At 38.9% G+C, this 24,483-nt stretch overlaps 2 protein-coding genes across 2 annotated transcripts; both read left to right on the top strand.

Annotated features, from left to right (window-relative positions):
- On the top strand, positions 1–8,614 carry LOC137872014 (solute carrier family 13 member 2-like). Its single transcript, XM_068710207.1, has 13 exons — positions 1–190; positions 2,626–2,754; positions 2,860–2,996; positions 3,347–3,588; positions 3,686–3,730; positions 4,129–4,318; positions 5,089–5,211; positions 5,305–5,514; positions 5,753–5,847; positions 6,877–6,992; positions 7,089–7,250; positions 7,405–7,542; positions 7,854–8,614. Exons 1-13 carry the CDS (start codon positions 89–91, stop codon positions 7,980–7,982), a joined length of 1,818 nt encoding a protein of 605 aa, XP_068566308.1. The 5' UTR covers positions 1–88; the 3' UTR covers positions 7,983–8,614.
- A 3,506-nt stretch (positions 8,615–12,120) lies between these two features.
- Positions 12,121–22,898, top strand: foxn1 (forkhead box N1). Its single transcript, XM_068710181.1, has 9 exons — positions 12,121–12,158; positions 16,682–16,808; positions 17,530–17,856; positions 18,386–18,481; positions 18,684–18,814; positions 19,015–19,111; positions 21,198–21,405; positions 21,657–22,097; positions 22,585–22,898. Exons 2-9 carry the CDS (start codon positions 16,701–16,703, stop codon positions 22,896–22,898), a joined length of 1,722 nt encoding a protein of 573 aa, XP_068566282.1. The 5' UTR covers positions 12,121–12,158; positions 16,682–16,700.
- Positions 22,899–24,483: the final 1,585 nt, after the last annotated feature.

Below are 24,483 nucleotides of genomic sequence, written 5' to 3'. Positions count from 1 at the left end.
CTCTTAGTTAGTAGGGTGGTGTCACTAATTCTTTTTTCTCTTGACTGTTCAATACTTTGGATATCCATCACACCTTGTGGATCATATCATGGCTGGGTTTCTTAGATGGTTGTGGAGGTATAGGAATTACATTGTGATAGTCCTAACACCTCTTTTACTTCTGCCTCTGCCCATTCTCAGCCCGACCCTGGTAAGAAAATAACCATGTGTATGAGTTTTTCCTGTTGTAGTACGTATTCTAGAAATATTTGACTTCAGACCTGCAGAATAGAGATGGCTTGTCTAATTGCATAATATATATTAGTCTAAAGCTATGCAATATGATACTTTCAGCCCTTAAATGTTGCTGAATGTGTATATCTACAGTATATAGGTTAAATTATGTGTTTTTCTGATGTTGAGGTGCCTCGTTGTAAATTCTCAACGCTTCTCCCAAAACTTTAGCGATGACGAGGTTAGCAAGAAAGCCAGTTAAGTGCAGCTCACGTTCTTTCAAAGCAAGTGTCTTTTTTTTCTCTCCATCTGTACTGATGGACACATGGTGCAGTTTATTCATCAACTGTGGAGCTACTGATTGAGAGCCATGGTGGAGATGGAGTAAATAAAATAACTTGTGTTGTAGTATTGTTGCCATTTGAGTTAAAACTAGCTTGATATGGTAGATTATTTTTCGTAGATATTACCAAAACATAGTCAAACATCAAAGAACAGATCTGATAGGACTTCACGGGTTTATTATCACATCTAAACTTTGGCCAAAGGTGTTCTGATAACAAGATTAATGAACTACCTCGATGGTCATTACAGCTAATACATGAATACCACAGAGGCCCAACGTAACACCACTCAGGTCCAGATTCAGATACTTTTACTTCTATTGTAGCAACATATACTCGGCTGCAACAGTAATTTGAATGCTTAAAATCAAAGAACAATGTCATTATTAGGAGTAAGCAGTGCAAAGGTCACAGTGCCCTGACTTTAGATACGACTCTGTTGTAAAAATGATTATGCACGATACATAAGGGAAGTGGCAGAAGAGATTGTCTTGGTGGTGGAGGAAGATACTGTATCAGAGAGAGGTGCTATTTGAAGTAGAGATATGTTTAAGTGTTAATAAGGCAAATAAGGGCTGACCATGACTACTGCAAAGACAGTAAGGACTCAGAAGAGCGAAGAATAGAGGCTCATTAAACAAACACTAGAAACAGAGTTTAGGTCTTAGACAGCCAGTGAAGTATACAGAAGGGGGGTTACTCATATTTTGGGGGATTCTGGAGACAACAGTGACTAAAGCTTGCATCTTTGAGTGAGTTTTTTAATGCTCTCTGATAGATGTGTATTCAAACATTACATTATACAGTGTTTTCAAATGTATACTAACATGCAATTCACTTGAGTGGTTGTATTAATAGAATTTAAATCAGAAAATGATTATACTTGGTTTTTTTTTAATCAAATAAATCTATTTTCTATCTTTTTTTTTCTTCTCAAATTTAATCATTCAGTCCACAAAGTATTTTTGAGAGAGATAGAGTTCCTATAGTTCTGTATTCAAATCTGTGGCCACATTTTGGGAAACCATTGCAATAAAATGAAAATGATAATCAAAAGGGATCAAAGACCTCGGTCTGGAAGGACATTTGTTGCTTTACGTTGTCTTCGTAGCTGCAACGTGGCCAGGAGAGGCCCCGTCATTGACCCTTTGTACCATGTAATCTTTGACTATGATAAATTGAAAAGTGGAATCATGTTCAGGGGCTCAATCTGTCCCATTTAATCAAAGACTACAACCTCTGTTCCTATTCAGCTTGTCACAATTCCTGTACATTGTAAAAGAGATGAGCATTATTATAGCAAACTACAACACCGTTACACTGTTGTTGTTGTTTGATTAAATCTTTGCACTACTGTTTAGTTTAGTTAGTTGATTTAATATTATTCTATTTCATTGTATATATTGTGCATTTGATATTTGCATTTTATGTTTAAGATGTTTATATTTAAGGTTATTTTATTTACCTGTACCATAATTGCTGCTGTAGCAAATAAATATCCCCTCACAGGATTAATAAAGTAACTATCTATTTTATGGCTTTGTTTCCGGTTCAGCTGTTGTAAATGGAACATACAGCAAAACAAGCAATTAAGCACAAGAAAGTATCACTAAATAGAAAAAACTCAATTCATTTCCTTGTTCCTTGACTTTTGTCAGCAGTTATTTTGTTTGGTTCCGGACAACTACACAAACAAAAGCAGGAGATTACTTTGTGTGACTAATAAATGTATAATGTAATTGTTTTATGACTAGCTGATAATATTTCAACTGCAAAATTTCAACATCAAGCACATAAATGTAGCATTTCCTTGTTTAATGGAATTTGCTCAATGTTTGCTACAGATCTCACAGAATGATTAACCTCGCTAAGTGAACAACCGTAAGTTAGCCAAGGAAGTTTATGGTGTGTTGTGGTTCCTTTACAGGCTTTAATGGGATTCTCTCTCTTGAGTAGCCATCACTTGTAATTGTCAAGTGCATTTGACCACTTATGTAATTTGTGTAACATACAGTACTTAATACTGTGTATTAAGGCTGTTAAGGAACATATATGTTTGTCATTCCAGGAGGCAAAATGTGGCTATGTAATAATCCTCATGGCGCTGTACTGGTGTACAGAGTGCATCCCTCTGGCTGTGACCGCCCTGCTGCCTGTCATTCTCTTCCCCATGATGGGCATCATGGAATCAAGTGAGGTATTTCCATCTGTTTCCAATATACACACATTTTAATAAACCACTTTGAAGTAGTTTGACCGGGATTTGGGTTTCCTTACTTGTTTTTTTTCTTTTCTCATCCAGGTTTGTATTCAGTATCTGAAAGACTCCAACATGCTCTTTATTGGTGGGCTGCTGGTGGCCATTGCTGTCGAGCACTGGAACCTGCACCGGAGGATCGCCCTTCAAGTGATGCTTTTTGTGGGGGTGAAGCCATCTTTGTAAGACTTTTACATACTACAAACTACAGCTACAATATAAAGTGTGTGGAAGAACTTGACTGGCCTGCACAGAGCCCTGACCTGAACCCCATCAACACCTTTGGGATTCACTGGTAGCCCGACAATAAGCCAAGTCGACCTCAGTAATACTCTTGTGGCTGATTGGGAGCAAATCCCTGCAGCCAGGTACCAAATGTTGTATAAAGCCTTTCCAGAAGAGTGGCGGCTGTTATAATGTAATTTTTGAGTCCACATACGTTAGGCCATATCATATATATAATATCTTCTCTGTTTCTCTTTACATGATGTCTTCAACTTCCATCTAATCATTTGTTTTGCATCCTCCCCAGCCTGATGATCGGTTTCATGGGCACCACAGCTTTTCTGTCCATGTGGATCAGTAACACGGCCTCCACAGCCATGATGCTGCCCATCGCCAACGCTGTGCTGCAGCAGCTGTGTGAAGCAGAGGCCAACACTGAAGAGAGGGAGTATAACCAGTCTGCTGCAGTGGATGGTGAGGATAACCAGGCATTTGAGATGGGTGACACCAAAGAGAGCAAAGAGCTTAAACAAAGGGCCATCGACATGGGTGTGTATGACGGTCTTTTTTATGTTCTTTAAACTTTTCCTTTTTACATGTTGAAGACTATTTCTTAAATCTCTGTTGTTCTAATGGTGTTTTGCAGAGAAAGATGATCACAAAGACATGAAGGAAAATGGCATTATATCAAGTAGGTTTTTTTTAACTTTGTTTTTGAAGTTAGACCCTTGTTTAGAAAATAATAATAAAAGGTCAAAACAGAGAACATACAAGTAGATGAATAAAAGTGCCACAGTACAGGCCAAATGCATTCTTGCTGTGGTTTGTATCGGGTTTCAAATACTAATCTTAAATTAACGAAAAGTGCTTGTCCTTTTTATAGAATTTGGTTTGATTTAGTCACCCAAGATGTCAGCAAATAATGACCTGCTGCCTTAGTGAAGATATGTGTCAAACTAAACTTTCACCGAACTTAACTTTATTAACTGTGTTAAACAATTACAGCAACTGGTAAAACATGGAAGCCCAAACAGTAAATGTATGTTGCATTCAAGACACAACAATTAAGATGTCTTTTCAATACTGAAGGTCTGGACTCCCCCCCAGAGGTCTGTGACATGAATCCAGAGGCTGAGCGGCGCAGACTGAAGAGGGAGCAGAAGTATTTGAACCTGACGAAAGGCATGAGCCTTAGTGTTTGTTACGCAGCGAGCATCGGTGGGACGGCCACTCTCACTGGAACCACACCCAATGTCATCCTGAAAGGCCAGATTGATGAGTACGACCTGCATAAATGCAAATAAACACACAACACTCATATGAGCAAGTTTTCTGGCTGCAGATTAACTCTCTGGTCCTGGACCCAATCTGTGGAAACAAACCAAGATACCCAGTTATATCTTCCTTTACTCATAGTCTGGTGGGCCAGTTCTATTGCCACCAATATTCATTCACAACTACAGTAGTAGGCTGTTTCTTTTTGGTCAACATTCTTTAGTTTTTGTTAACATTTTACTCACAGATTGCATTGTTACCAGTTAACCACAGTTAACACATTTCAAACAAGTCTCTAGTTTTACTTATTTTTGTTGTTAGGATTATTAGGATATTGAAAAAAAAGATTTGAGCACACTCAATCTTCAATCCACAAGATTGAGTGTCTGTTTAAAAGAATGCTTTTCATTGTAAATTTGCATTCGCACAAAACTGGGTTATGAAAAATGTATCAAAACTCTGCAACATGTATTGGATATTTACAGTTTTCACTTCAACGTAGGTGGTTTACTGGATTACCAGAACTTGGGCTCTTTTAATATGTATAGAATAATTCTTGTAGTTGCCAAGTGACCTCCATTTTAAAGCCATGTCAAGTAGATTCAACAATTACATGTGTATATAAAGTGTTACACTACTAACTGATGAGGGATGACCAAAAAAAGAACACCCCGGTTGTACAAAACAAAATATTTTGTATTCAACTGGCTGGCAGTTGTAGGCTTGTGTGTTCTACAGTTTTTGTGATCTCTATTTTCTTTTCGTCATCAACAGACTTTTCCCAGAAAACGGAGGCGTAATCAACTTTGCAAGCTGGTTTGGCTTCTCATTCCCCAACATGGTGCTAATGCTCGTCTTGTCTTGGTTGTGGCTGCAGTTCATGTTTCTGGGCTTCAAGTAAGTTCAACAGACTGGTGTCATACTCTGGTGTGATATCTATACATCCAGATTATTAAAGCATTGTTTATTTTTAACGTTATGTTATTCCAGCTTAAAAAAATCCTTTGGATGTGGCACAAAGAGAGAAGGTGACAGAGAGGCATACCAGGTAATCAAAGATGAGTACAACAAGTTGGGCAGGATGAGCTTCGCTGAGGGTTGTGTACTGAGTATCTTCACGTTGCTGGTTCTTCTGTGGTTCACCAGGGAGCCTGGGTTCATACCCGGCTGGGCCACTGTGCTCTTCAACAAAGACAAACCGTGAGTACAATAGCTGTTTGTCATACAGCTTTTCATGACTCCTTAGTGAGAAAGTGAAGAGGTGAACAGTTAACCAGGGGATAGTCCAGTATAGTAGGAGGAGATAATAAGGGTCTACTTTTTATCAATCACTGAACTTTGTCTTTTAATCACTACACTAGCCTCAAGATAGTAGCCTGAGTATTTTCACAATGTTAATGCATGAAATGCAGACCCTTCAAATGTGTTTTCTCATCAGGTACGTCACAGATGGCACCGTGGCCATATTAATGGCATCATTCTTCTTCTGCATCCCGTCCAAATTACCCAGATGCTGCGGGATGTCCGAGGATGGTAAGACAGCTGGCATGTTTCAAATTTTGTTCAAGAAACGGGTGCATTTGTATACATATCTTATTATAAAAAGGTGTATAAATCGACTTTTTTAAGGATCACATCAAAGGGTAGTTAAATCGTAGGTCTATCACGTTTATGCCGTCATGTGTTGAGAAACATTGATAAAATAATGATGAGAAAATGTATAAATCATGTTTTAAGAGGAATAAGACTATGTTGAAGCAAGAAGGCATAAACGTGATCTCTTTTGGGCCCTATCTGCATGTCTGGACAGAACAATGGAAAGAGTTCATTCACTGTTGCATCACATTTGTGGTTTAGTTTGTCACATGAAGATAGGAGTGCAGTTTCATGAGCATGTTTGTCCTCTATCTGTGTACTATAACAACCTAAGATACAGTCAATAACTTTTACTGCCCGTGAAAACTCATCTAGCTGATTCAGCGCTTTCCCAGCAAACGTTGTCTTAACTCCTTCCTGAATTGTAGCCTGATAGCCCCCAGGTCAAGCCAGTACGACAGTACATGCTGTGCTGTTCCTTAGACAAATTACTTTTGTATCAGTGATTTTTTTTCCCCCCCTTGGTAACTTAAGTTAAGCGTGTCTTGCTCCTGCCTATAAGCAACAACTTCTTAAGTACCCGTCAAAAAATGGAAAAGCAATGTGTTTTGAACACAGAGAAGTGACACAATGATTAACACACACTTAAAAGTAAAAGGTTTAAAAGCTGTGAGGCAGACTTTGAGGTGCCATAGTCCGTTGGAAAAGGGAGAACATTAGTTTAAGAGAATGAATCCACTTACGACAATGCTTTTTTATTATGATTTTGATTGCCTTTCTATTCATCCCATTTACTTTTTATCTTTACAGAACACTTTTATAGTCACAGCATCTTATCTGTACACAATAAAAGCTCGGTTTTTCTGAAGTTGGTTAAGATATATCATTGTTTATGACTGCCCTAACCAATAGTTGAAAAGAAACTGTCCCCTCTAAAGATTGCCTTTTTTGTCCTCGTTGTAAAAGGTGCTCCTGCTGAAGCCCCTTCACCTCTGCTTAGTTGGAACGTCGTCCATGAAAAGATGCCTTGGAACATCCTTTTGCTTCTAGGAGGAGGTTTTGCATTGGCACACGGAAGTGAGGTAACGCAATTGATCCTCAAGTCCACCTCTTTCTAAAGATAATCTTTTCTATAAATGTTTGGATGCTAATGTGTGTTTTTCCACCTTGCAAAAAAGAAATCTGGACTTTCGTTGTGGCTAGGGGAGAGTCTCATACCGCTGCAGAGCATCCCTCCTTTTGCCATCTCCATCCTGCTGTGTCTGCTGGTGGCAATGTTCACTGAATGTTCCAGCAACACTGCCACCACCACACTCTTTCTGCCTATACTGGCTTCTATGGTGAGACAGGACGTCATCCTCTCTCAATCTTTAAAAGAATACATTGTTGGGTGAACAAATTAACTGCTGTTCCTCATCAACAATGAAAGAAAGAAGAAGAAAGATTTATACTAACAAGTGTGTGAATGTCCCTTTTTTAATGTGTTTAATCCAGGCAACTGCTATCAAGATACACCCACTGTACGTCATGTTTCCCTGCACCATCTCGGCCTCGCTGGCTTTCATGCTGCCCGTAGCCACTCCACCCAACGCCATCGCCTTCTCCTACGGCAACCTTAAAGTCATGGACATGGTAAGACCTTTTAGTAAAGATAGACCCCATAAGGGAGCATGTTGACATTCATGCAGTATTTTGGATAAAGGCTCATATCTAGTTTTTGGATAAACGGCTTATATTAATCCTTATATCCGATCATTATCATCTATTTGCACATGCACAATATCCTTAATATTACCATGGAAAATAAGCTCTGGGAGACTGAGCACCAAATGCAGTGTGTATACTGACAAATTCGTATCAATACCTATTCTGATAGTGTGACAACAAAACACTGTATCCAAATATAGTAGTTTTATGTTGTATTGTTTTTCTGGTTGTTCCAGGCCAAAGCTGGATTCGTTCTAAACTTTGTTGGAGTCATAACCATCAACATTGCCATTAACACGTGGGGCGTGCCCATGTTCCAGCTGAATACCTTTCCCAGTTGGGCTAATGTCACCAAAGCTCCTTGAATGTGAACTCAGGAAAATGGACACGGAGAAATTGGGGGAGATTCACAATATCTGCATTGATTAGGATTCCACCAATGGAGGACTGGGCTGGCAAGAAGACTTATTATTTTTGGTTAAAGCCCAATACTCCAGCCAGTACAGCCTGATGTGCATTGAGGCCTGTAGACGGGGTATTCAAATTAGAACCTCCCTCACATTGTGATGCTCATCAGAAACCAGCTGGACATGCTGACTGGAAACATTGGAGAACCTTTTGTTGATGTTTTGACTGAACTTGAGTTAGTTTAGTTCACATAGATAAATAATATCCTACTCTCAACCAAGCACCTTTTTAAAAACTCCATAATAACTTTCAAGCAGATTGTAATTGAAGTGGTATCCCAGGGTAGTCAGCTTTCTGGAAAAGGGAACAAACAAACCAAAATTTGTAAATGTAGCCCTCATCATGCAGCTCTCCTCTCTGTCCTAAGCCCCTCCCACCAGACGAGCATATGTGTATGCACACACTTTATACAGTAACCTGCCAAGAGGTCTAGTTTTCCCTCAGACCCTTGGTGTTACAATATGCTGAAATGTTTTTATGGATTTTTTTTTTGTCTATTGTCAAAAATAAACTGCCTACCCCAGCTTTACATGTTCTTTTTAAATATAATGGATGGTAACATGGTTGTCTGAATAAAGAGTCTTGTCACAATAGAGAACCATAATTATCCTAACTTTCTCAGTTATAGAGCAAAGTATACGCACTGTACTACATGCAGGTTTGAAAAAAACTGTGGTTACTCAAACTAATTTGTGTTGCCTGTCAACAGCAGAATATTCAGTTTCCAGGAAAATAAATCTTTGGAATAGAGATTCTACAGGATCAAGGGCTCACTGTAGTTTTTGAGACCGTTATGACTGTTATATGTAATTTAATGATGGGATCAAATCTCATTACGTCCATAGGATTAGGACCAGGGGGTCCTCAATTGATTTAAAGAGAGCAAAGAGCACAGAAGGCAAATCTCTTCAAAGGGTCAATGTGGGAGAAATGCAAAATTATGGAAGGTAGGAGAAATCAATTGTAGGAAACTGATTGAAAACATTTAATTGAACTCTTTGACAGAGGTCTGTATAACTGCTGTATGTTAAGAGCAAAGGGGATTTTTTAAAATGGCGAAACTACAGTACACATAGGTCAAAAGCATAAACAATTGGGAAATCCTAAATTTTTGTTTAATCTAGCGACTATTCTTCTGGTGAAGACTGAAAGACGGCATCACTCTTGCTGAATTGGTGCTCACAGTAATGAAGGTGGAATGGATGCTTGTTATCAGAGGTAAGATGATATCATTATGTTGTGACATCTTCTGTCTTCGTATTTTGATCCCTTTTGATCTTTTCCCAATCACAAATAGAAAAACTGCATTCGGAATGTGAAATGCTGCAGTACATTTTCTGCTCAAAAGCTCAGATGAATTGTTAGTATTTGGTATAACTCTCAGGTTACTGACCATGTGCAAGATTCTGTTCTCGCACGATGCGTAATTATCTGCAATTATCATAAACTCTGGAGAGCTTTACCACTTGACTGTACATAGCATTTCTGAACACGTTATTTTTAATATGGCACCTGAATCAGTAATGATATGGTAATTGTGAATATAAAAGACAGCTGCACATTTTAGTTATGAAGTATCCTTGGGACAGGCAAATTAATTGCTGAATTTATATAACCTCACCCTGAAGCAAAAATGTGAAGTATTTAGTGATAAATCTCGCTGCCTCAGGGACTCAATGTTTTCCTGCAAGTTTTCAAAAGACACCCATAAATCACTGTTATATAGAATTAGATTTTCCTTTACTTCATATTATACACGTCTTCTGATTTATGATTATTTCTTTATTAGAGAAACTTATTAGAATTGTTATAAAACTGAAATTATTTTTTTTTAAATGGACCATAAAGTAACAAACTTGTTGCTTCATGCTTTTGATTTGCTAGGACAGACAAGCTAAGATGTTGGTCCCTGTAATGTTTATAAACTCAGAATTTATTATAACAATCTGATAAAACGGTACTGTAAGAAATCCTGCCTTCAGAAAGGTTACACTGTTCAGTGTATGTTGACTGTATTAGAAACGTTTTGAGGCAGCAGTTTGTGTTGAATTGATGGTGTCTTTGATATTTAGGGGGACGCTATAGATAAATCTGAGGGCTTGTGAGACGACACAAAGCAGAAGAAGCATATTTCTGCCTCACAAAATCATGTCAATATTTTAAGACTATCATTTTCAGGCCTATTGTTTTTGAATTAATTGATAAATTTACATCTTCAAGGATTTTTATCTTCATCATTATTGCAACAAACACCAGGCTACAATTCTCATTCAGATATCCATCAACATTGCCAAAAGCAGATTACTTGGATTGCTCTTAAATCATTTAGATCCAGATATGAGTCAAAACAACGAAGCAGATGTTGAGTCAACATGTTCACTTGGATGACGAGGTGCTTATTTTCACATGGCAGAATATTATAAATTGCATCTTCTAATGATGGTTACCTTTCACCATGTTGTAATTGAATTTTTGACCAGAGTCTTTGGTGACGTATCATTCTTGAATAAATGCAATCCTTGTGGGCAGCCAATGACTCAAATTCAGAATCTGATGTTTGTGATTGTAAAAATTATTTGACTGGTGCTTAATAATACTGGCAGGTGATGATTAGAACAGATTAAAGAAACACAGCTTTGATGCTTTTAGATCATAAAAAGGTAAATAACTAGCTCTGCAAAACATGATATTGCAACTTAGAACACCCAAGCACTGGAGCAATTATTTCCCAGCAGACAATGAGACTTTCACTGAAGTGGCCCCTGGAATCTGTTCCCACATTACACCCTCCTCAAGAACTCCATCTTTGGCAAAAAGAGCCTTCGGCAGTAGCTTCGCTCGGCAGAAGCCTTGCACTGTAACACAAGAGTTTATTCAATCTGTAATTAATCCTCTATCTCTCTGTCATTCTGCCTCGCCCTCTCACTGAGGACAGAGTTTGTTCAAGGTATATCAACGAGCTACGGCTAAGACTGCTTTCCTGGTTCATGGGGAGGATAGGATAGGAATCTACCTGTATTGACATACCTCTACTCCCTCTCCGACTTTCTCCTTAAATTCTCTGCCTCTCTTAATCTTTGAGCCTCATACTGTCACTGGAAAAGTTTCAGAGAGGAATTTCTCAAGAAAAAAGGAAAAAATGCTTAAAAAGACACCAAAGTCACCATGGAGCATCTTAAAACATGCACAGGAGCTGCCTGATGTTCTAAGATTAGTTTGACTTCCCATCCTGCAGCCCATTGCATACCCGTTGGTGGGTATGTCCATTAGTTATGACATTAACTCTTATAGGCTGCATCAGAAACTGAAATTTCTAGATCGACAGCTTCTGTCAGAGTAGCCAGTGTTTTTGGTTCAGTGTGCTCCAGCTGCAACTTTAAGTGTGTGCTTGCATGCTTTAAATGCACAAATGATTCTGCCTGTGTCTACTCATGCACAGGTTTGATGAAGAGTGCAACAGTTAAGTGGAACTAGATCACATTATAGAGGGCGTTTGCTATGGGCGAGCTCAGAAACCAGGGCACTGCGCCCGTTCTCTGCCACTGGCTGTGATCAGCAGTGTATCTTATGTCCCGTTCAGACAAGTAACCTTTGAGTCAGGCAAAGAAATACTGATGGAAGGAGGAAGAGAGCGCTGCCAGCTGCCAATGACTGCACCAGTAGATGTTTTGGAACCTGTTGCAGCAGGTTTTTCTTTCTGTATATCTTATTGCTGGGCTAGCCTGGACGAGTGCCAACACACACACACACACACACACACACACACACACACACACACACACACACACACACACACACACACACACACACACACACACACACACACACACAATGAGTTTGATATTCCGAGCTGCCAAAATCTGAAACCAGCCCCATCGCTCATTTCCATACATATTTAGACAGTCAATCTAATCGAAGTGCTTCAGTGTGAGGGTTGAGGGGGCGTGAGGTGCACAGATCCACGAGGGATAATGGGCTCAGATGTGGACAGAGGTTATGGCTCTGACTGAGAAAATCTGACTGAAACTACTGATCCGAGTCGAGAGGGGGCAGCTATTGTTTGCAAAGTTTAGGTGAGTCAATCGACAGTTTTCCAATATGTGAAGGTTGGTGTTTATGTAAACTGCTGCAACGATTTTGCTCTGATTTGCACTCCATGTGTGTGTGAGAGAGAAGACAGTACTGCACTGATACTGTTGGCACTGCTGTAGGTGCTAAACGCTCGTTAACCGCCATGAACTTGTGAGCAGCAGCCTTCTCATGTCAACAATACTGACAAAACACTGTCAGTATATTATCCTGACAAATAGGAGATGTACCTGTCATTGTCTTCTAATTACCATAGACATGAAAGAGCCCTACTTCGCGAACACTTATGTAAAATACAAGTGCCTCAAATTTGCTTTACACAAGTATTCCCATGTGATGCAACTTTATACTTGTACTCCACTACATGTCAGAGGTAAATATTGTACTTTCTACCCCATTACTGTCCAGTGAAATTTATGTATCTTCAAATTTTGTGATTTTCAGTTTGAATTTGTCTGATAAAATGGACAAAATGTGGTTTTATCTGTAAATGTAAAAATTTGCCTACTTCTTCAGCTAAATAAACAATCTACAAAGCCTCTTGGATGAGCTGGAAAACTCATGGTCACAAAGCTGAAAACAGGGATTTTTTTCTTTTAGAGATTTGTGGTTCTCACAGGACAGCGATCATATGATGATTTTATAGAATATGATGTATTGCTGTATATTAAACTACCCAACAGTGTATAAACGAGTTAAATTAGCGCAACAGGATTCTGTACCTGTATCAATTTTGAATGTTTCTCAGCTTTGACCAGAAGATACATTTCTGAAGAGTCCCAACCTGACGAAAGGTTTTACATCCTTTGATGAAGTCAGAAACAATGTGAATAGTCCAGCTGGACGCGCTGGTTTGTTTTCATTTTTTTACACCACACCCAAGATGAATTTCCTTTTGAAAATGTCACACTACACAAATATGCAGCAGGTGACTTAATCTTTTACAGTAGCGCTTCAAATCACCCAGACAGCTGATGACACCGTGATCAAACCTACAGGGCAAGATCTGAAACAAAAAACAACCTTTTACTTGTTGAAACTGATTTGTTGGTCTTCTTTCAAGTCTTGGCATTAAGTGACATTTGCTCTGTTACGCCACAAACACAGCATTATTTGCATATGATGATCACGTAGTAAATATGTACACGTGAAGAATCTTGGCAGACTGTGGCTTTGGTCGCATAAAAAGTAGTGCTATGATGTTTGATGTTACTGTAATGAATGCAAATGCAAATCCCACTGTTCTGATTGCATAAAATAGTTAATTTCATTTATTTCAAGACTATGGTTTGTTCTTTATAAAGAGACAGTTAACCTAAAATTAGAATTAAGAAATTGCAATACATCACCTTGCTTACAATATCGCAATATATTGCAATATATTGAAGCTTAACTCCTGTATCATGATATGTATTGCCAGATTATTGTCGATACACAGCCCAATTTTGATATATGAAATATGCATATCCTGAAGTGAAGGAGGCAAAACAACAAGTACAAAAACTGAATTTCAAGTTAGGATCCTGTATTCAGATGATACTTAAGTAAAAGTATTATTAGCAAAATTAACTTAAGGATCAAAGGAAAGAGTCAAAATGAGCTTGAATTAATTAAAATGTTCTGCTTAGGTAGATCTTTCATTCCAAATAGTTGCTTAATGCTGTGTTAATGCTCTGAATATTGAATTTAGGATCTTTAACATTCATTTACTGTAGCTAGTGACGATGGGGCAATATGACATGGTGTATACTGCCGGATAGTTTTATCTACAATCATGCATCGAGATTTAAATTATATATTTCAAATCAATAAAGAAATGCTTTTTATGTAAAATATGTATCTGTAAAGGTAACTATAGATCTCAAATAAATAGTACAATACTAGTACAGGTAAAAAGTACAATATATCCCTCCGATATGTGGAGCAGATGCAGTGTAAAAATTGGAATACTGAAGTAAAGTACTAGTGACTCAAAATTGGAAGTAAATGTACATAGTTGCAACAGATACAACCTCCAGTATGAAAAATAAGAAGTGCTTTTGGCCCAGTAGAACAAATGTATTAACAATTCTTAGCTGTGTCTTAACAATGTAGGTTTTACAGTGTTGTACTTCGAATTTCTATATCTACAACGTTCAAAAACAGCATCACAAACTATCAATACAGCCTATAGTACAGTTTCATCTACTTTAGAAGTCTGCTGATGGTGAAAATGAAACAGCTACTCTGTGTTCCCTAAAGCATGACGGCTTGCAGAAAATGTTGCTAATGCATGTTACATTCTTAAATTCTGTCCTAAAAATAAGTCACAAGCCCATATGTTCACCTAATTTTTTTTAATTTCTTGCTGTAATCATTCATCCTGCTTTAAATATAAATAAAGGGGGACTATAGTCCTCCTGTGCAACATTTATTCAAAGGTTTATCTGGAGCTAATATGAGGCTTCGGCAGTCTGAGTTTGGCAAATCAAGTGTTTTTTAGTACAAACTTCCCTCTTTGTGTTGCTGCTCCTCCGCTGCTGCTCGACAGAAAAAACCCCCAAAACAACTTTGACTGTAACTGACTGCTGAACCTCAGCGTGGTTATGATAATAACTTTGAATACTTTTTGCACAAAGCATGTGGATTGAATTGTGTCCCCTCTTCTTTTGATTACATCAGCACAATCTGATTCAATATTCCTATAGACACCTGACAGACCCATCCTAAACCGTAAGATCGGTGTGCAGAGAATTGAAATAGTGGAAACATTTCTGTTCTGGTCCTGTGGGTGAACTTTACAGATTGACAAGGTATATGGAGCATCATTATTGCCAAATGTCCTCTGCTGCTTACACTGGTCAGCTTCCTTAAAATATTTTACACTTATCCTTGTTTGGATTAGTATAAAAAGGCACAAGCTGAAAAACGAGTTGAAAATCTTTTTTATTGTTAATATTAAATTCATTATTTGAGGATTCAGGAAATATCACAAATGCTGTTAAATTATGAGTTTTTAAAAGATCACTGTACAATTATTTTCTGAGAAAATCAAATGTGAAAAAAAATGTGATTCGCACGTAGTATTGACAATTGAGAAGCACACAAACCTCGGGTCTACATCTGTACCTCTGCATCCATGGGCTATCTCAGAGACTCAAACAGCTCAGTTTCTTTGGGGATCTTAATGAAGAGAACGTGAAACACACACACACACACACACACACACACACACACACACACACACACACACACACACACACACACACACCACTGCTGAAGTTTCTACTTCTCTTTCTGTAAGTGCATCCGTTCTGGCTGGTGGCAGCGTGTCTGTCAAGCAGATGAGAGGATTTGTTGCCACAGTGGTTAAAAGGCAATCTCTCAACTTTCACCATGACACTTTAGCCCAGTTGATGTGAACAGAAAGAGCTACGATTGCTACTTCTCTCTCTCTCCCTCTCTCTCTCACAAACACACACACACAATACGACACACTCTGCCTCAGCATTATTTGGCTTTACATGACCTAACAGCCATGGTTTGTTGGCAGTTTTAATGAGCTTGGTTTATGTCGGGGCTGAGGTTACCTTTACTGGAACCAGGGCCACGTGTCTGTCACCTCCGCTGGGATCAGATAACACTTCTTTACACTCAGCTGGATAAACCCCTGCCTCATGTACATCCACTTATGTCAAACTTTGGTGTTTTAATAAATGGCACTGAAAGTGAACTGTTCTCACCCCTGCACTCATACTGTCAGGAGACACAGTATAGCGTATCTCGCATATTTACAGCAGAATAAAGACTCAGTAGATATGATCTCAGAGGATCAGTAACAATAAGTGCTTTGTCAAAACAGTTGAGATGCACTTCCTGTCATATGCCAACAGCAATATAAATCAAAAGAAAAAACAAACACCTTGATTTGTTACAACTTGCTTTTTCACTCTTTCAATATTCAAAAGAATAGTTTGACATTTTGGGAAAAACGCTTATTGCTCTCTTGCTAAGCGTTGATGATATGTCAATATCACTCTGGTTCCCTTAGCTTAGCATAACGACTGGAAACAGGTAGCCTGGCTCTGTTAAAAGGCAACAAAATCTGCTTGCCAGCACCATGATGTTTGTAGATGTTTTTACCTTTGGACAGGGCAAGGCTTTATTTATATGTACCCCTGTCTCTACTCTTTATGCTAAGCTAAGCTAACCAGCTGCTGGTGATCGCTTCATATTTAGTGTTTAGCTTTACTAGTCAGTAAGAGAGTGGTATCAGCATACTTAAATCAACTGTTGGCAAGAAAGTGAACAATTACATTTCCAAAATGACAAATAATTTAGTTACAGCATAACATTTGTGTGACCTTTAATTTAAATTGATGCAGCTGACAATTCTATGATAACTGAAACATGTCATCCATCGCAAGCTATGCAGACCGCCGTTGGGCCAGAAAATGCCACTGACTAAAAATAGATGACCGTCTTTCTCTCCCGTCGCAAATTTAGCTTGTTTTCTATCTCTTCACAGGAGCAGATTTTGGTGCAGAATGTCAGACCCGCTGACGTTTTCCCACAGTGGTGGCAAGTCAACAGCAACCCCTCAGGCTAGCCAACACACATGTGAGCCCTCTTGCCAGGTGATGGCAGAATCACAGGTATCCATTTGCCTCAGGTTTTAACCAGAAACAGGTTCTTCTGTGTGACACTGGAAATAGAAAATAATTTCTGACTCTTGTACTTGCAATGTACTGCTTGTACTTTGACAAATGGCCTTAGTTTTCCATGGGCTTTCAATGGAAACTGTTTTAATCTGCCTATGATCTATATTTCTTTCTTACGGCAAATTAACTGGGGAACATACAGTATAACACCACATTTTTAAAGGAATACTTTGACATTTTGGGAAATATGTGTAGTCACATTCTTGCTGAGACACTCAGCTGAGACATAGCAAATAGTTGTTTGGTGCTATATTAATGCTCTGAATATTGTATAGAGAAACTTTCATATTGTTTCCCAAAATGTCAAACTTCTCCTTAAACCTACCAAAAGTACTGCATTTCACAATAAAATAAATAAAAACATCTCCTGCCCCAGGAATAAAGGTTTTATAACTTAAAGATTAAAGTAAGGGAACATGTAGGTTGATTTAATTTGATTTGATTAAAAGGCTGTTCTCTGTGTTTTACTATGAGAGAGGAAGTTTAATGGCCTCAGGGGATTCCCAGTAAGCATCTTTGCAGCTTCTTGGTCCAGAAATGGGAGTACAGCTAGATTTACTCATCGAAACCCAACCTTGATGGGTTTGTCAACAGTTAGTGTATATTGTGATTTGCATCTTTAAAGATTTGTATTACTATGATGATCACACCACAGACTAAAGAGGGCAGGGGCATCTGCTTCAACCAGCAAGAGAGCAACAACTTCAGCTTGAGGACTGCAGATGTGAACAGGAGGCACAGTGCTGATGGGACCATCGGTTCAGGGTCTGGATCAACACCGCGACGAGGCTCTGTTGTCTCTGACCGTTACCATCCGTACCAACGACAGTTCAGCGATGGAGCAAGGCCGGGTGCGGGTTGCCTCCAACAGGGCACGTCTTCCTTCAGCTGTCTGCAGGAGGTGTGTAGCCCTGACACTCGTTCACACAGCTCGAGACGCGAGGCATCATCATCCTGGGACCAGTACAACGGCAGCGTTCAGGTTTCTAAATTTATGCTACACTCATTTTATCCTCATTTTTATTCCAGTTTGTGCAATCCAAAACAAGTTGATATCAGAAAGGTGACTTTGAAGATGTGTATAAAGAAAGGGAGTGAGTAAAGAGAGTGACCAAAAATGTGGGAAAGACTGACACGGTTAGCGACTAGCTGGTGAACATAGTGGAGCATTTAGCTGCTAACGAGACATATATTTAAGTTTTAAATTTAACAGAGCTAAAAGAGAATATTATAATTATCTTCATCAGGTGAACAGAAACACAAGTCCAAATTAATTATTATATTACTCCGTGAGAGCTTGATGTGTAAAAAAACACTTGTTTGCTATGAAGTTCACCAATCAACTTAAAAGATGATAAGTCTTTGCTGAGCTCACAACTTGTTTCCACTGCCCCCAAGTGGCCAAATTAGGCCATTAAGTTAATTTTAAGCAGAAATGTTATTATAATTTACACTCTTGCACATGCATTTGGCTTCTCTAAACAACATTATTCTCTATTTTTTTTTAGCAGAGTTCGTTCCCAGGACTACTAACTGCACCAGTAGACCCCTCCTGCTTCCTGTCTCAAAGCTATCCATCCTACAGCTCATCGAGCCCTCTACAACAGGTGAGTGAGTGTGTCGGTTCACGAGTTGCATCAAGGACCGTGCATGAACATTAGATCTGCGTGATGAATAATAAAATCACGAGTGAGAAATATTTAGGTTTACCTGTTCGATTTGAGGGTATGACAAAAATCTGTAAAACATATCTGTTTTTAATTGTTTCCAGTTTTCAGGTGTGTGTGCTTGTGTGTGTGTCCTCTACAGGTCTCCTCTAGACTGTATCCTAATAATGATCAGTCCAACAGTGCAAAATATTCTCTCCAAAGTCTCTCCACTCAATCACACCAGGAGAGCTCCAAACAGTCCCTCTTCCCCAAGCCCATTTACTCATACAGGTAACATCGCATTTCAACATATTTTGCCATTTTTAAAAGTTCTGTCTCGCTTCATTGTGCAGTCATATTTAAAGCAACAATGTACAGAATTATTAAATGGTTCTTGTGCATTGAATATGGGTGGAGTATCTTTAAGTGCTTTGTTTGCTCCAAATGTAAATAAAATTGTAATGTGAAAAAATGTTCCTTCATGACTGCAGCATCTTGATCTTCTTGGCTCTGAAGAACAGCAAGACAGGAAGCCTGCCAGTCAGTGAGATCTACAGCTTCATGACTGAACACTTCCCCTATTTCAAGGTACCACGATTAATGTTTGTGTGTCACATATTTAACCAAATGAAAAAAGCTTGGGCTCATCAGTGGCACAACCAGAGCAGCAGTAGTTGTGACGTACAACACTTTAACAACCCAAATAAATATTCTCCTCCAGCAAGTCTCTTTAGATCAATTGATAGTTTTTCTACAGTAGATCAGTAGTTGAAAGGGTTCACACTTGTGTTTTCTTGCCCGTTACCAAACCACCATCTTTGTTGCAGCTGACATTAATTACTTTCTAATGATTAATGACACAGTGCAAAAGTCACTACACCTGCAGCTAGGTGGCCCTGGACCAGCTGAGTGGTAACCTGTTGAGGCAGAAGGCTGGCATGGGGAGTTTAATGAGGAGGGGTTTCGTATCTGTTGACTATCGACAGTGTATGTTCATGTGTGTGTATGTGGGAGTTAGTGAGGTTGTTGAGGTTGTTGTTTCACCATTCAATAAATCAAATCTGACATGTGAAACCAAAGACATATCATAATTCTATGTTATTGTTATTGAAAGTGCCTGGTAAAGTAAAACACATGCATCTTTGCTTTAATATTAATAAAATGAGGCAGCTGCAGGGTTGGACCTCTTTTTGAACCCTGGGTCGTCACAAATACTGTACATTCTTCAAAGGATTCCAGGTATCTACTAATCAAATAAGTTCAGACTCACCTCTGGAAAGAGCTCAAAGACTTGCTGACATTTGTATTTAAGAAGGCACCTCACAGATGGCTGCTTTCCAAACAGCTGCCTGTAACATTAAACACAGGCTGCAGGGCCAGAAAACACATGAGGCAGATGATAAGCGATACTCTAAGGAAAGCCAATGCATTCTGCAAAGGCTGAGATTGTTGAGATAGGTCTGAATACTTTCTGGATATTGTCAGGTATCTTTGAGATCATTTCGGTCCAGTGGACACTTACCACGGTATGCAGATATTAAACACTGCAGATTGTGGAAACATTAATACACCCTTTACCCTCCAGGGAAAGAGGTTTCTGAATATGGATTTCAGGGAATTTGAAACATCACTCATAATATCTGAGTGATGTTTAATTTGCTAGATAGATACTGAAACACTATGCTAAGATAGGGCTAAGATAGGGCAAAAAAGGGCAATTCAGTTTAATTTATATCTTTATTGTGTGAAACAAATTAAGACTAAATACATTTTTTGGATCTTTCCATGAAACGGTAATGGTTCCTGGCAGTGCGGCACCAGGAAGGCTGTCAGTCAGTCCTTGTGTATATTTTAGTTGTATTTGTTGTCATATATATATTGCATTTATTTAAACAAATATTTATATAGTATTTGGATTTAAAGCACAGTACACGAGAGGGCAACAAAGCAGTGCAGAGGGGAGCAATATGTTGCGTATGTGAAAAGTAAATCTTGACATTTGAAACTATCTATCGGATGAATTGCCATGACATTTTGTTCAAACATTCTTGTTCCCCAGAGGATGAATATCTTACTGACTTTGGTGAGCCTCAGCTGTACTTTGTGTTATTTGCCAAAAAATAACAAATGTTAGCATGCTAACATGCTCAATGGTAATTGATAATGGTATTATACATGCTAAACATCAGAATGTTAGCATTCTCATTGTAAGCATTTTTTTAGCATGCTATTGTTCTCACAGAGCTGCTAGCATGGCTGTAGACTTTTAGTCTTGTTAAATTATCCTTGGAAACCTTTTCACTTCTGAAAGAAACAAGAAAAATGTGAAACTTTCACTGTTCCAGCTTGTGCGGATTTGTTGCTTTTCTTTATCTTAGCTATGTTTTAGAAGGCCATATATACTGTAATTGATCTGATAAGCTATATGAGGACATCACTGAGATTATATTTGTCAGTTTTCCCAATTTGATGGCATTTTTATAAAGGAAATGATATGTGTCCTTGTAGCACTGTGGTTTGGATGCATATGTAACCCCATAATAATGTGTACTCATTGCTTTTCTTCTTGTACTATGAAGTACTCTGACATGACATTATAAGAACAGTCAAGAACAGCTGATTTAAACCTTTTCTTTCCCATCTGCTGCATCTATTCACTCCTCTCTGTTTTCAGTCAGCTCCTGATGGATGGAAGAACTCTGTGCGTCACAACCTCTCCCTGAACAAGTGCTTTGAGAAGGTGGAGAACAAAAATGGGAACTCGTCCCGTAAAGGCTGTCTTTGGGCTCTCAATCCCGCCAAGGTGGACAAAATGCAGGAGGAGCTGCACAAGTGGCGTCGCAAGGACCCCATCAGTGTTCGCAGGAGCATGGCGAGACCAGGTGAGTCCCTTAAATGTATTGAAAGAAGTCAGCACCCAAGAAGAGAACATTAAGCAAAGGAAGAGGAAAATAATATGTTTCAGGAGATTGATTTTTAACATGAATTCATTACAGTGACAGATTAAACAATCAAAGACGTACTGTACAAATGTTTGACCGTTTAATCAGTTCTTGCCGTTCTGACCTCTACTTCTTAAATTTAGTTCATCTTATTTGAGTCTGACTTAATTCAATACACACTTATTCTACAGAAGACCTTGATCGTCTACTGGGAGAGGGACCGAACAAGCTCAGGTCTTTGCCACTTTACACCAACCCAGCTTTGTTATCCAGGGTGGCCCCTTTCTACGCCACCTCGTCATCATGCACCCCAGCCCAGCTTCGACCACCGTTTCGGCGTCCACAGTATGCCCATGTTCAACCTCAGCAGTCCTGCTACCTTCCCCCTGCCGCTGCTCACCTCAGCAACTCCTTTGCCCTGTACTCACTCTGTGGACAGCAGCCTGCAGCTGGCGTCCCATTAGCCACTGGAGGCTTACACTCCCCCGTGGCTGGTAAGATACCACCTAGTTACAATGGCGCCCTGCAGGCTGAGTACAGCTCCAGGAGCATGCAGGACTTGCTGTTGGAGGGAGACGCCAGTTATGACATCGACACGCTCAACCCCAGTCTGACTGACCTGCAGCTGCAAGGTACGAGAGACAGTAGAGACAATATGATGGATAGGAATAAAACAAGCAAAGTGCAAGGAGACTAGAAAGTGCCGTGGCAGTGACACATCACATCGTCACATTCACTTGGGACACAGGAAGGCAACTCATCAAAGTCTTGTTTGCTCTAATTAGCTAACTAATGCTAATTAGCTGTTTTTCAGCTCGTAGCATGCTAGCAGTTGCTTAGCTCAAGGATGTCAAAATGTGGCATATTGTTTGGGTCTGCATAGGATTTGTTGATTAATATAAATCCTGTAGCTGTATTGAACCTTTTTGCTGCTATCAGACCTCAGCAGACATTTTCATGTCAAAGAAGCAAAAGCACAGGTGTAATTAATTACGTTAATGATGGATGAGACATTTTGCTTTGCTGTCTTTATCATCTAATTTACCTTTTTTTCACAGCAGTCATTTTGACTTTTCCCTGCAGGAAAAGCTTGTTAATGTGTCTGTTACCTTTTTCCAGGTAACTTGTGGGAGGAGTTACAGCAGGACAGCTTGGTGTCTGATCCACAAGTTACCACCGTGACTCCACCCACGACCTCTGCCCTGCAGGACCACCACGTCCAGACCGGCTACATGCGGGTCACGTCTCCTGACGGTCAGAGGTCAGAGGTGATGGCCGTCGGTCGACAAAGAGCAGAGGACGAATACGAGAACACAGGCGGGATCTTTGACCAGCACGGCTGTTTGAATGGACTGCATCCTGCGGTTTATTCAGGGGTGGAGAGTCTTGCTGGGTATCTGACTTCCTGTACCGCATCCATCTCCTTAATATAAAGACCTGACTGTTTGGGCTCTTTCACAATCTCTGACTATTGATGTACTATATCAACCTAAATAGGGAATATTGTCACAAGGAGCTTCTTGCCACAGTATTAGCTTGGTGGTTATTTAAACCATCAAATCCTCAAAATAGGAAATAGTTATATCTTTTTTTTGTCTGTTTCAATATACATTTCTTCCACCCCCCCCATTTATTTATTTGCAAGAGCTCCAGTTATATATTATGGTGAGTTAGCTAATGGTAATAGGTTTTATAAATGGAAAAGTAAAAAGAAGACAGTTGATATATAAATAATTGTAATTAAATTCTTTATTGAAAACTTTGTAAATTTGCTATTTATTTACCTTATACAAACTGTATTGTTACGTTGATTCTATAATGTCAAATAATTGTGGTATTGATTCATGTATTTTTAAGTAATTATAAAAAAAAATGTTTTGTCATTTACAAATTTTCATATCAAATTAAATATGATTTAGTAAAGTTTTTTATGATGAAAAGGAGGATTTCCTCTTCTTTAGCACCTTACATTGAACTGAACAACCTGAAACAAATGTACAGTTGCCTGAATTAGTCTGCTGTGTCGTGTGAACTGTTAATAAAGGCTTTTCAGTGTTGGCTGCTTTTTCAACTAACAATCAAATAAACAAAAAACAGTTATTGCAGGTCTGAATTTCTTATTGAATATGATCAAAATAATTTAACATGAATAGTATTTAAAACAAACCATATTGTATCATTTACACTGGCTCCACTGTGGTAAAAGTTTAGCATAAGAACTAAACATGAGAACTGATTAAGCTGATAAGACAATAGGAAATTCTGATATTCTGATATCAGGATTATTTTTTTTTGCGATTATTTCTAATAGAGCTATAGCTAATAAACTAAAATATAAATTATTATCAACTACATCCTTTTATTTTGTTATTCTTCATCAATACTGCTTGTTTGAATAAAAACACACAATTCAAATGATTAGGATATAAAAGACTATTTTTATTGATTATACAAGTCATGGCATTGGCAGTTTTGATGATGTAGTATTTAAGCTGCTTAGAGCTAGTGTTGTGTTCACAATTCCCTCCCCACATTCTGACGCGTTATTATTTACTTTCGTCTAATGTGCATTTTTACTGAGTGGAGCTAGAACGCACCATCATGTAACTAAATGGAACCTCCCCACGAGAGCCGAACAAGCTGCCGTTAGCTGCCAACATTCCCTCTGAAAAGGTTACAACAAAGCTTCAGGTGAGTGGCCCCACATCTCTTACGCACCAAAACAAACCGGCACACGTGTTACGTGACTCGCGCGAGAGGAGATTGCAGCGCGCCCACAAACAACGTGTCTCGCGAGATGCACTTTCAACGACGCAGGACAACATAGATGTCGCTGCTTCTTCAGTTCGTATGAAACCCTGATTTATATAATCGTGGTTACTAATGTTTAAATAGCAATGCTTGCCTGAGTGAAGGTGAAAAGTGGTGTCATGGCTAAAAATGCAGTAAGACTGTTGTCACAGAAGATGGCAGCAAAGACACTTTGCGACCTGCAGCTTGTTCAAAATTATGAGGAAT

Source organism: Cebidichthys violaceus, unplaced genomic scaffold (genome assembly GCF_023349555.1).
Source record: "Cebidichthys violaceus isolate CVI_PGR_0920_01 unplaced genomic scaffold, fCebVio1.0.p SCAF_1, whole genome shotgun sequence".
NCBI classification, from domain to species: Eukaryota; Metazoa; Chordata; class Actinopteri; order Perciformes; family Stichaeidae; genus Cebidichthys; species Cebidichthys violaceus.
Note: the sequence above shows the minus strand (reverse complement) of the source record. Positions and strands in the feature narration are given on the sequence as shown.